This window comes from Paramisgurnus dabryanus, chromosome 5 (assembly GCF_030506205.2).
Source record: "Paramisgurnus dabryanus chromosome 5, PD_genome_1.1, whole genome shotgun sequence".
In the NCBI taxonomy this organism is placed as follows: Eukaryota; Metazoa; Chordata; class Actinopteri; order Cypriniformes; family Cobitidae; genus Paramisgurnus; species Paramisgurnus dabryanus.
The window spans coordinates 44,364,761-44,378,324 of record NC_133341.1 but is presented as its reverse complement, the minus strand read 5'-3'; the positions used below and the strand labels follow the sequence as shown (position 1 = coordinate 44,378,324).

Sequence of the window (13,564 nt, the reverse complement as noted above, 5' to 3'; positions counted from 1 at the left end):
AGCAAGCAAATAAAACATCTCAAGGTCGAGCTATTTCCATATCAATCAGAGAAACGTAGTATGGGCCACACGCATGCAATTGCACAAACACATATGGGCCTTTCTAGGGAGTACCGCAAATCTTGCAGAACCATGAGGTGAGGCCCCGCCCACAAGTGGTGATGTCATGCACGAGCATTCCAGACCTAACCAGAGGATGAATTTTCCCATCCTCAAAGGGGACATTCTTAAATGCTTACCATAGTTGACATAACTTACTATACTTAAACAGAAGCAAGGTAGAACATTTTTCCATCACATGTTTTTGCCATAGACAGTGTCTACTGCCTAAAAATGATAATGTTTTACTCTTAAAAAATAACTATTTGGTTGTTTTAACCCATTGTTGGGTCAAATATGGACAACAAACCCAACAGTTTGGTTACATAAACAAACCTATGCTGGATTGTTGTTGTTACCCATGGGTTAAAACAACATAGCATTTGGGTTGAAATAAAGGTTATATAAAGTATTCTTAGCATTGATGTCTTAGGAGAACCATTTTTGTTCCCCACCTTTTAGTCAAATCTTACCATTTTTTATTACAAATGTTTTTTATAAAACCATAGAGCTTTAGAAATTTATTTTATTTTAAAAGTGTACAACAGATGTCTCAGTAATGCCATATAAATATATTTAGTAAACTGCCAGGATATTGAAGTGAGGGATACTCTCATTTCTTAGCGATTCCTCATCAAGATCATTAAACTCCTGCATTATGAAAAATCACCTCTGAGATATTGAGTTTTCCTCGGGGCTGTCATATAAGCCGATCGCACTTATTAAATTATAATTTTGGCGAGACATGACTCCTAATGCAGCGTGAGGGTTTTACATACTGGTTTTAAGCTAGCCGTATCTCTTTGCACTGAAAGTGAGTGACTCTCACCCACTTTTCTTGTGTCGCACACACAGGACTCCTGAAAAACGCATGTTCAGGAGTGCCGCAGTGTTTGCGGAGCCGGCTGGGCGATGCTGGCAGTTCGCCCGATGGCTGCTCTGGCTTAATGGGTTCGTACCCACTACAACAGCACAGGATATGCACAGGTATAAATCACACACACACATGCACTCACGAGCATATCGGAGCACCTGCGCTCGCTACAAACACATTAGTTTAGTCCCACAGTACTGAGAATGATTTTTATTCAGCTGTCAGCATCTTTTTAAATGTGTCGGTCTTATAAATGCATACTGTAGAAGTGTTACATGTGTTGTCCTCTCATTCCTGTGTAAGTGTAGGGACACATGATACAGTTACTTTACAGTTATGGGTAATAGTTTCTGGGTTAAACATGTTACAACAAATCCCATATAAGAAACATTTTCCCCCGCGTCTTCTGTAATAGACTTGTTTCAACGGCTTACTTGCTGCATACTATGTTTCAACATGATGATGTATTCACGTGCCGTACCGTGGGTCCTTCTGTTTGCAAATGATTTTTCGTTTGGCATACAATTTGGCATATTGTTCTTTTTTTAAGTACATATTGCAGAAATACATTGTAAAGTAAGATTAATGTGTATTAAAGCTATACTTTCTTAAATCGTATATGTTGTTTCTCTGTGAAACTGAACAGAAATCAAATGGAGATTTTTGCCTTATTCTTCTAGGAATAGGATTGATTTTATATACTCAAATATTTCTTATCAAATACATGCAAGACCAAATTGTCTGTGTATTATGGCTCTTACAGTATAACAAAGGCGTTCTGTCCTAAAAACAAATTGAGGAGAAACCTTTGAGACTTAGGTTGAAATATGAGCTCAGATGCAAAAGCCGCAAAATGCCACTGTTGTCAAAAATAAAAAATACTGTAATGACCTCGACTGAGCACTTTCGGTTTTATACGTTCATAAAATTTTTTCACATCAAATCCTTTTAATCCTAGCCTCAGGACATTCAGAAATACTGGTTTGATGGCAAAACCCATCAAATGCCACAGAGATTTTTCACCAAAGTCCTCTAAGTGTGTGGGAGAACTGGGTGACAAACGTGCACGTATGGGTGATTCCAAGAGACTTTTGTAAAATTTTGAAGAGATATTTCCCAAAATCCTGTGTGCACCTAGATGGTTTTGCAGTTAAAGACATTCAAATTGGTTAAATACCAATGAAAGACTTAGGGGTGGTTCAAAACTATGTGGAAAATGGTTGGTTCTTGTCAAATGACCTGCGGTGGGCTTGCAGCATTCTAAAAAGGCGAAACGTTTTTAACTCAATGCGGTGCGGATGCGCCTGGAAAAACCAGCACGTTGCACAGCGTGCGCGTTGCGACCGTGTCATTTCCATTATACCACGCACCTACATTTGAAATAACAAACTTGAGCGCGCAAAATATGCGAATTGTTAATAACCCCTAAAGTGACAATTGTGAAATAATGCATTTCAATTACTGACTATTAACCTTTTCATTGCCATTAAAGTAAAATTAATGAACCTAAACATTCTAAAGAGTCTGAAAAAAATGCTCATGTGCAAATTTATCATTCAACACCATTGATGAGTATTTGCTCCATAAAATTGGAGACAGTCTAATTCCCGCGGTTAAAAAAATCGTCTTGCTTCTCAACGTCACAAACATGTAAACAATCATATCACGCAGTTGAAAGCGTAAATCAGAAGTTCGATTTATAAATATTATAGTATGGATGACTCGAAGCTGAAATGTGCAGTTCATGTATAAATAGTGTCCGAAACTGCTGAATGTAGCATCTATTTACCTACCTATCTATGGTCCGAGGTGGCGCAAAACAATGAAGGCGGGGATTAATTTGTATATTCATATTCAATATATATATTTATATATGGTCCGAGCTGTGCGAATGAGTAGAGGTTGGGACTGATTTGCATATTCATAGATCTGCGTATACTAAATGAGGCAAGGGTGTAGAGTAAAATGTAAAGCATTAAGAAATGATTGGTGGAACTTTTATATATGCTATTATGATACTTAAAGATGAGTTTTAACTGATTAAATTTTTTACTACAGGGAGACTTTAAGAGGGTTTTTCATGTGAACTCATCCTATGTTAAAAGTACTCTATTAAGTCGGAGCAAGCTTTCAGCAATAAAAATGCCCTCTGAAAATCACTCAACCACATGTTTTGGTGAGGATGTGTATCTCTGGCATTTAACACGCCGACTTTATGTCAATATTTTGCTCACGAATGAAAGAAATGTGTGGGTTGTTTCTAACCGACCAACTCGACAGCTGTCACTTCTGCGGCTGGCATAAATCTAAACGTGTTCCTGTAAATGCAAGCAAGCAAATGTATTTGAAGTGTGAGAGAATAATATAATATCGCTCTTTCTCTCTGGTTGTTGGTGCCCACCATAATTACAGCCTTTTGTTGCAAGTTCAGAGCGAGGGAACAGAACAAAGAAAAGGATGCTGGGAAAAGTGGGCGAACCTCCAGAGGCAAACATAGCTCAGCTAGTCTCCAGAACCTTCTGATGTGGTGATGGCCCTAATTCAGAGGATTCATATTACTAGCTTGTGATGTAAAATAACTTTACGGGAAGGTGCGGGAGGAGTATATATATTCAAGCCTCCCATGCTTTCTAAACCGTTGGCTTAAAACACACAGATCGAGCGAGAAGAAGCTAGTGAAGAGGTTACACAAAGCCAGCCTTGTGTTTTAGTTTCTTTTGAGAAAAGAGAGCGAGAGAGACTAAAGAGAGGAGGGATGGAAAAGATTATCCATTGGAATGTCTGGGCTGACCTCAAATGGAGCGGACTGGCCAGGCAGCCAATAAGATTGCGTTGCTTAGTGCTCGGCTAATTTCTTCCTGATGATGGAGGCAGTCGTGTCTATAAAGCAGACCGAGGTGCCTGCGATTAGAGTACATATGTAATTTGTCGGTCAATGCCTGTGAGGGAAAACACTAAATCTTTTAGTCGCATTTGGGTTAAAACTGTTCCTGGTTATGGTGGGCAGCGGTTTTTGACATTTGCCAAATTGAAATTGGAAAATATCTCGCAACAATGATACTATTTGGAACTGTGTTTATTCAAATTTGGGAACTTTTGGATCTGTGGAAAATAAGCGCTCTTAGTGGTCAGGCATACATCACTGGACATACACTTTTAAAATGTTACTTTCAACCCAGCGTTGGGTCAAAAAAGGACAAAACCAAATGTTGGGGAAATTTTTATATTTGACTCAACAAATGGGTAAAACCACCCAGCATAGGTTAAATTACAACCCAACGTAATGGGTTCATCACTTTTTGAAAACAACGCTGGGTTAAAAATGTCATGCTACATTTCAAATTATTTTTGTTTGACAATTCTGTGATGGAAATAAAGTTGAAAATTATATAGAATTAATGGCAAATTTCATGTTTTTGCATAAAAGTGGCTACAGTTGAAGAAACATTGAACTTCACACTAGAGGTCTTCACGGGTCCACTTAGATCCGAAAACCCGAGGTCCGACCCGAGACCCGATCGTGTTCGGGTCTAAAAGTTTCACATGTGCCTCGGACATGGGTCGGGTACAATAATAGCGGCATCGGGTCTCGGGTAATTTAAAAATGAATGTGTTTTTTCTGAACGGACCCGAGAAGACCCGAACATTCTCGCCTGTGTGCGTCAATGTCCTTTTCAAACCTCTCATCTGTTTTCCAAGAGCGCTTGCGACATTGTGTGGTTGTCGGAAGGTTCATTTTCGTTGAGACAAACATGTCAGTCAATTATAAATGTACATTTTAGCGGTTACGTTAGTGTCATCGTCAGATAACAAAGTAAAACGAATGGAGCAGCTCGCCAAATTGGTTGCAAGGCCACCGGAGTTTCTTTCTGTCTGACTGCTGCGCATGGGTCTGCAGAATGCACACACGTCAGTGCCGTTTACATTCGGTTCCAGTCGGGTAAAAAAAAAATGCACTAGTTCGGGTCGGACTCGGGTCTAATTTTCTCGGGTTTGTCTCGGGTCAATTTTTTTTATTTATGCACGTCGGGTTCGGGTATGAAGTGATTCGGGTCATTTCGGGTCGGGTACATTTCTTTGGACCCGAGAAGACCTCTACTTCACACTACATGGACTTAAAGCAGTGGTTGGGGAAGCTTTCTCTTGCTGGGTTTCCATCCAAACGTGAAGCGAAGCTTTTCAAAATTCGCAAAAAAGAAAAACAAACAAATGCGAATTAGGTACGTTTCCATCAAGTTGTTTGAGCGAATGACAGTGGTATTGGTAACCTAGTAACCAACAGAAAACTAAACAAGACATGCTTGGAAAGTAGAGACAGGACTGCATGTAGTCACGATGAGGCAAGTTTTTTAAATTTATTAGCAGTGCAGCTTTAATTGACAAACTAAATGAAGAAGAAATGCAGCATTTTTAATGCAGGCACTAGTGACTAGCAGCAAGGGCATTAAGATGACATCACACCCTATATATGGTAAAGACAATGGCCCTGTCCCAAATTGCACACTCTGGACTTATGTGCTGCGTCCAAAACAGTATGCGAAAAGTACCCGGATGACCTACTACTTCCGGTTAGATTTTGCAGTGTGCATTTGATGGACACTTCACCATCCCATGATGCCCCGGGAGAGGAGTTATCCAACGAAGAAGAAGAGGCATGTGGCTGTTTTCGCGATGGAATGACATGACGTGATGACGACTTTGGTCACGCGGATGTAGTACGTCCGAATACCATTCATACTACCAGGATTCATACTTTACAGTACCTACTGTTTTAACGGCAAGTAAGTAGGTACTTCATTTTATTCAGTACCTACTGTACAGTATGCGGTTTCGGACGCAGCCATGGACTTCATCAGAGTCCACACTTTGATGACATCATGTAGTGCAGACCTTAGGGACCCTTGACGCAAGTCCACGAGAGAGCACCGGAGTCGTATTTTGGGACAGACTCAAGGGTCATTTAGGAAGAAAAGTTGTCCATCAGTGTGAACTCCTCCCTTCCATTGTCTGTTGGTCTGATTGGTATTTCACAAGGACTTCTGGGTTGGTAAAGTGTGCAAAGCCTGCTCCAGTGCGGGCTTCGTCGAAGACCGCATCAAGGGTGAAAGGAGGCGCTTATGAGCACACTTCGATGGCACACCCTACGGACTCATAGACTAAGCAAGTTTTTAGCGCAATTAAAGGCCACCAGACCGAAAGTCCACATAAAGTGCGGCATTTAGGAACAGGGTCAACTTCAACGGAAACATTTTCGTTTAATGTTCGCTACGTCAGAATTTATTCTGCAAAGAGTTTTCAATCTCCATTCGCATTTACTCTTTTTCGCAAAAGTAAAAAACCACTTCAAGAGAGCTTAAACAATTATGGGATTGTTTTAGAAATTTCCATCACTCTTATTTGATGCGATACTTCAAAACGCCCATAAAATCATGGTGATGGAAACATGGCTACTGTCTATATCCTACTGCCTACACAATCACAAAACTGTATCCTGGCTTTATAGAGTGTCTCGTTGAATATGGTGTACACATGACATTCAGAAAAGCTAACAAGACAGAAGCTGGAGGGAAGCTATCAGTCCTGGAGCTTTATCGGATTTAATCGGCGTCTAAAGTCCCACTGAGCTCTTTATCTTTCTCTGGCACAGCCCCAATGAAATATTATCTCACTTTTGTGAGTCCAACTGTTAAACAGCACTTATCTGTTTTTTATCTCCAGTCTAAAATAAAAGAAATTTAACATTAATACAATACAAAACATTCAGTCATACCAAAAACAATATAATTTTTGTAGCAAATTCTTACTTTCAGATTCAAGAATCTGGGGATAGTTATGCTTGATCTTTTAACAAGAACAGGCTTTTTGAGAAGATGCTCTGGCAAATGAGGTTTATATTGGCTTTTCGCAGGACGTTGATGGTCTGTGAGAATAAAATGACTTGCACATGCCCCCCTTCCCCCTAAAAACAGCTTGTTGGGCTCAGATTGGCAGGCACCCTTTATAAGCTCCAGTTCTCAGGGCACTATGCCAGCCATCCAGTCCCATCTGTGATCATACATGTGTCTGTTCTTTCATCTCTCTGTGTTCGTAACTTAAAAGTAAGGCGGCTGGCAATCAAATATGCATTTTATATGAAAATGCTGTTATCTTCTTATACTGGGTTCAAGATAGTGAATGTCCATAAAGCACATCCATCCACCCATCATTAAAGTAAAGACAGACCAGTGGGTTTATAAATGTCTTAAAAATGAAAAACAATGGAATTTTGAGATCATGTAGCAATGCATATGTTGCAAGACAGCATGATTAATTCACAGGTGTGCCTTAGGCTGGCCACAATTAAAGGCCATTTTAAAATGTGCAGTTTTACTGTATTGGGGTTCCGAAACCATTTGCCTTACAGAAACTGGAACACGCTGTCAGATACCCTAATCCAGTGTTTCCCAACCAGGGGGTCAGGGGCCACAGGTGGGCCTCAGCAGATTTCCAAGGGGGCCTCAAGATGACTAAAAATCATTACAATTGGACAAAACAAGCATTAAAATAAACTAAAACAAGCAAAAATCAAGATGCTTCTTATTTTTGTGGCCATTTTAGTAGCGAATATACATCTGTCTAGTCATTCCAAGTTCTATTTAATTTTATGTGGAAAAATTTGAGTGAGTGAGGGCCTTCAAATATTGTTGTGGCCAACTAGGGGGCCTTGAAGTGAAAAAAGTTGAGCATCCCAAACATTGGGACTCAATGGCTATGCACAAAATGTTGTCAATTCGATTGAATTTAATACAATTGAAGGTTACGACGATACAGTTTACATGCACCCTAAACATTGCAATCTGATTAAAATGTTCGTTTACATGTACATTCTATAGAATCCGAACCGAATGTCTGCGCAAGTCCACAGCCAGGGTTGCCAGATTCGCGTATCTGAACCATCCCAAATGGACATTAAAAATTAGCCCAAAAGCATCCCAATGACTATTCACAGACCAAATACCAATAACTAATGAACAAAAAACTTTAATCTTTAACCCCCAGAAAAAAACAACAACTGGTGGAAACAGTTTAAATAGTAGCTCAAATCTAAACTCGAAAAAAGCAGAGGAATTGGCAACGCCTCGCTGCGGACAGCATCTCTCGTCGAGTTCAGGCTTTATCTCTGGATTAAAGTCAAAGCGGAGTTGGAGAAAGTTGTTCTTAAGAAGTTTTTTAGATATAGGTGATAGGGATGCTAAACAATTAATCGCGATTAATCGTTAGCAGAATAAAAGTTTTTGTTTACATCACATATGTGTGTAAACTGTGTATAATAAATATGTATATATATAAATATGAACACATTCATGTATAATTTTAAGAAAAAAAAATGTATATATTAAGTATGTATATTTATATATAATATAAATTATATATAAATATACAAATGTATATACACATGTAAACATTTCTAAAACATATACATGCATGTGTGTACATTTATTTATACAAATTTATTATACACAGTTCACACACATATATGATGTAAACAAAAACTTTTATTCTGCTAACGATTAATCGCGATTAATTGTTTAGCATCCCTAATAGGTGATGAAAACACACTTGTCGAAAGTCACAACGTTATTTTATTGCTTTAAGTAGCCTAATGTTTTAAAAGTACACATGAACGCGGCAGAATGTACATCGCGTGACCCCAGTAACCTTACCGTAATAATGCGCGATGCCACTGCCTTGCTATTGCATGTTTCTGTGGCGAGAATCATGTGATATAAGAGTTTAATATAAGACGTGAACTTGAGCAGAAATGTTCAATACGAATCTCTTCAATACGATCCAAATTTGCATCCTATTGTCCTCAAACGTATTGATTATCATTAAGATGTATACATGAAGGCTTTTCAATACGATTGAGCTATCAATACGATTACAAACTGATTATTTGGTTGCATGTAAACCTAATAGATGTGGCCAGCCTAAGGCTCACCTGTGCTATAACTATGCTATCCTAATACCTGCACTCTCTTACAGCACTTCTCTCCGTACCGACAATCCAACAGTTCATATCTGTCCATCTCTGTGCAAACACGTGTAGCCGAGTGTGTCGGATAGCGCTGGCTCAGTCTCACAGGTGGCTTATGCAGACAGAGCTTTCTCTCTGAGCTGCACAGACGCTTATCTGATCGTCTCTTTCACTGTAGTCTTGTAGTGGAAACCGATAACATTTCATTTTCAGGGAGCAGTTTCTCATGCCCTGGAATCAGACCCTGAACATTGCAAACATTGGAGCTTGGCTGTTTTAGCCATTGCAAATCTGACAAATAAAACTAATATAAGATAATGCTTATTTGGACATCCCATGAACACATTTGCTGTAGATGCACAGTCAGCAAACCTTCTGAACAGGTGCATTATTATGGGATGTGCTAGTGCAGAAATGTGCAGGACCTCAGAGGTTATTAATAGTGTTGAAAAGTATTGTTTGATGATTTACTATATTCATGTACAGTTATATTGGCACTTTCATTTAAAGGTTTAGGGTTAGTTGAAAGAAGACCCTATGATCCTAAAAACCTTTTAATCTGAAGGCATACTGTATATGTACAAAAAAAGGTGTTATTCTGCCAACATATTCATATATTTATTAAAAAAACAAAAACATATATATAAAAAAATTGAAAATTATGACTTTTGAAATATACTGCTTAAAAATGGTCAGAAATGACTAGTTGTCACTGGGGCCGTACCCCTGTCAAAAAGTACACATTTGCACCTAAAGAATTTCATAAGAGTTATTATTATTATTATTTCAAAGGGTACACATTAGTACATCAAAGGTACATATTGGTACCAAATTTATACATTATGTATCTAAATGGTACATATTAGGACCATTTTAAAGGGTACTGCCCAAATGACAGCTTGGGACATTTTTCGGACAGTAGGATTTAGCATTATTTAGTCACAAAATAATTACTATAATAAATACTATTGTACGGTATATGTTCATACTACCACAATGTAAATGTAAATACAATGATAAACAAGGTTCCCACGGGTCCTTGAAATCCTTGAAAGTTGTGAATCTGGGGGAAATAATTCAAGGACCTGGGAAGTTTGGAAAATATACATACATCGATAAAGGTCATTGAAAGTGCTTGAATCTATTTTTTGCAAGAAGTTTTCTGGGAAAAAATTCATATTATTCCCTGTGAAGTGTAGGATAATTTCATAAAAATTCTAGACTTTAAAGCACATGTATTAAACTCTTCATTTTAAATGCTATATCTTCTGTATGCAAATGATGATTCATACCAAAATGCTTTTTGACACATGAAAACGTCTCAGGTTATGTATGTAACTGTTGTTCCCTGAGAAGGGAACGAGACGCTGCGTCTCCCTTGCCATACTTTCTACGTCCCTGTAACCCCGTCTTTGGCAATATTTCATATAGATATACTTCTTGACTCCCGCGCCACCATGTCTTTGTCGTTTAAGCCTCACCATTGGTTGAATTTGATATACACATTCAGACGCACTTACACCTGGAGGCGTCCCCAAAGTGTCGCTGCAGTGATGCAGCGCGAGTTCCCTCGAAAGAATACTGTAACAATGCATCTTAAAAGGTAACACGATTTAACCTTGCTCTCACTTGAAATGTATCCCCACATTTATTCCTTGAATTTGAGGGTATTAGACCTGGAAAGTCCTTGAAAGATCCTTGAATTTGAAGTTAATTAAGGTGTGGGAACCCTGAATATCAAAGTATCATGTCCAAAAAAAACATGTTAGTGTCACTCTACTAGGGATCCAGAACTTTGAGATGATCTGAAGAAAAAAAATTCTCATGAAAAACAAATGAAGGGAAGAAGATTTATGTCTGACATCAGGCTTGTTCAGAACAATTTGTCACTGACCACTTTGGCATATACTTGATATATAATGTCTGTTTGTCAGATGTAGATAAGAGGTTGTTTAAGAGGAATTCTCTCTGGAACTAAGATTGAATCATTAGAGAGGTTTAAATAATAACCCCAGGGGGGCAAAATAAATCATAAATATTTCAGATATCCCAGTGGCTGCTTTTTGCACCCAACAGAAAATGCAAATGCTGATGCATCAAGATCATCAGATCATTTTTCACAATCTCCTCTGTGTGTCCTGTTTATCCGTATTTATTTTCAGGGCATGTCATTTTGTCATTGTAATTTGTCGTGAAATGATTTGCCCGAGTGGATTTGAAGGATTTTGTGTCTAAACTGGGATTAAACTCAAGCAGAAGACCGAAATACAGTTGTCCAGCTGTTAAATATTTATCTTGTCTTTGTTAGTGGTTTTCATTAAAAATGAGACAATTTATAGTTTTATATTTGTACCCTAACAAGCAAACTAAATGTTTTGATTGATAAATAATAGAGCTGTGTGTTTATTTCAGATCTGAACATTTGTGGGTTTTAAAAGAGTCAAATGAGTCACATTTTTGTGTTCTGTGTTAAGCAGGACTCAGCATTTTCTGAATTTGTGTTGACTGGGGAACACTGATGGCCCACATTGCAATGTGACCTAACTGACAGACAGTGTTATTAAGGGTATGTTTACTAAGGATGTGCATGTACGTCATTTTTTATTTCGATTAAACCATAGGTCTGAACTGGGGGCGGGGCAATAAAAGGGGCGTGGTGTACGCATCATGGTAAAAATAAAATATTTGTTTTAAAAATACTCAAATAAAACTTAATTTTTTAATAAACTATTACAGAACAATGAACACATACTAGATTATTAATCAATTAAATGTTTTTAACATAAACCTCTAATAGGAACAGCTGCGTGATGAAGTGTATGAATAAACACATTCTGAAGCGCTTTACGCACTCTACATAATTTTAAGCTTTATATAACATAAATGTATTATACAACGTGCATATATCTGCATAAAATGCAAGATTTAAACTAAGTTATGTACTGGACAGAAAGTTTTTAACTTTTGTTGTGTGTGTGCACCATAACAGACACATCCAGTCAAAGCACAAGCTTTATAACATTAAGCAGCTTTAAATCTTTGCTATCATTTTAGCTATCAGCTGTGTCGTGTTGTCCTCTCTTACCTGTTCTCAAATGTTATGTTTGTATGGCTCTCAGGTCGCTCTTAACATTTGGCGCAAATGCACATAGGAAGTGGACATATCTGTTTGTTTTTGAATCATGCATGGTACTGATGTAATATGCCGGTATAAGATGAATAGAATGAAAGAGAAAAGAGTAAATGTGTGCTTCTGGAAGTGTCAGATTAAACACATTAGCGCGCATGATTTAAGATCTCTCAGTTGATTGAAAGTAGGAAACCACAAAACCACTCTCAGCTGGAAAGATGCTTCCTCTATATTCAAATGAACTTGCAGCTCCGCGGAGAACAGAGCGAATTACAAACAAAAGCATCTGCGTTATGTATGACTGATTCTCTCCTCTTTTACCTCAAGTGTTTAGTTTTGCACCTGTTTAAGGAGATGAGTCCGTAATAGTCATGGGAGTCATGGAGTGCTCGCCACATCGACAGTGTTGTATCAATAATTGCCCACAAGCATGCTCTTCACTTGTGCTTACTAAAGCAAACATTGCTGAATGGTGCTCATACTTGGGGTTGAAGAGGGAAATAAATGGGTCATCATATAATTCGATTGCATGTTTTCCTTTGTGTTAAAAGCTGTTTGTGTAAATAGAAGAAGAAACACAAAAAGATATTATTTCTAAAAATGAAGGCTCTTTCACGCCTTCCAAAGGTGCGGTTCACATTTAGCGTCTAAAATTGCATGGAAAGTGCGCCGCTGAAAAGTATTTTCAACTTGCTGTTGAAACAAAATAAAGCGTGTCGCACCGTGTGCACATCGCGACCACGTCACTTTCGATCTGAGCATGCTTGCTGCGTGTCTACATTGCAAATAACAAAATTGCACTCGTAGAAGACGTGAAATGTGAACGGCCCCTAAAACAGCTCTTTTAAGGATTAGTCCATTTTCTTAAAAGAAAAATCCAGATTATTTACTCACCACCATGTCATCCAAAATGTTGATGTCTTTCTTTGTTCAGTCGAGAATAAATTATGTTTTTTGAGGAAAACATTGCAGGATTTTTCTAATTTTAATGGACTTTAATAGAGCCCAACATTTAATACTTAACTCAACACTTAACGTTTTTTTTCAATGAAGTTTCAAAGGACTATAAACGATCCCAAACGAGGCATAAGGGTCTTATCTAGCAAAACGATTGTCATTTTTGACAATAAAAATAACAAATATACACTTTTAAAGCACAACTTCTCGTCATGTAGATCCGGTCGTGATGCGCGAGCTGACCCCACGCAATACGTCATGACGTCAAGAGGTCACAGAGGACGAATGCGAAACTCCGCCCCAGTGTTTACAAGCGTCTTGAAAGAGGACCGTTCCGACGTTGTTGTATGTCAACTGATACTAATTAATGTCTTTGTGGCAGTTTATTGTTTAAAATGGTCCGCAAATGTGCGTTTTATATATGTAACATGTGACCTCCCTACGTCACTACGCATTTACGTTAGGTTGCGCTGGACCGGACCTACAC

At 38.3% G+C, this 13,564-nt stretch overlaps 1 protein-coding gene across 2 annotated transcripts in view; it reads left to right on the top strand.

Moving 5' to 3' along the window:
• The window catches only part of rxrab (retinoid x receptor, alpha b), a 76,548-nt gene that overhangs the window by 23,473 nt on the left and 39,511 nt on the right, over positions 1-13,564 (top strand). The window contains exon 2 of one of the 2 annotated variants that reach the window (XM_065284323.2): positions 955-1,086. The exons of the other annotated variant lie outside the window; for it this stretch is intronic. Coding sequence (XP_065140395.1) covers positions 955-1,086 — 132 coding nt within the window. The remainder of the gene's footprint in view (positions 1-954; positions 1,087-13,564) is intronic. 2 annotated transcript variants of the gene reach the window in all.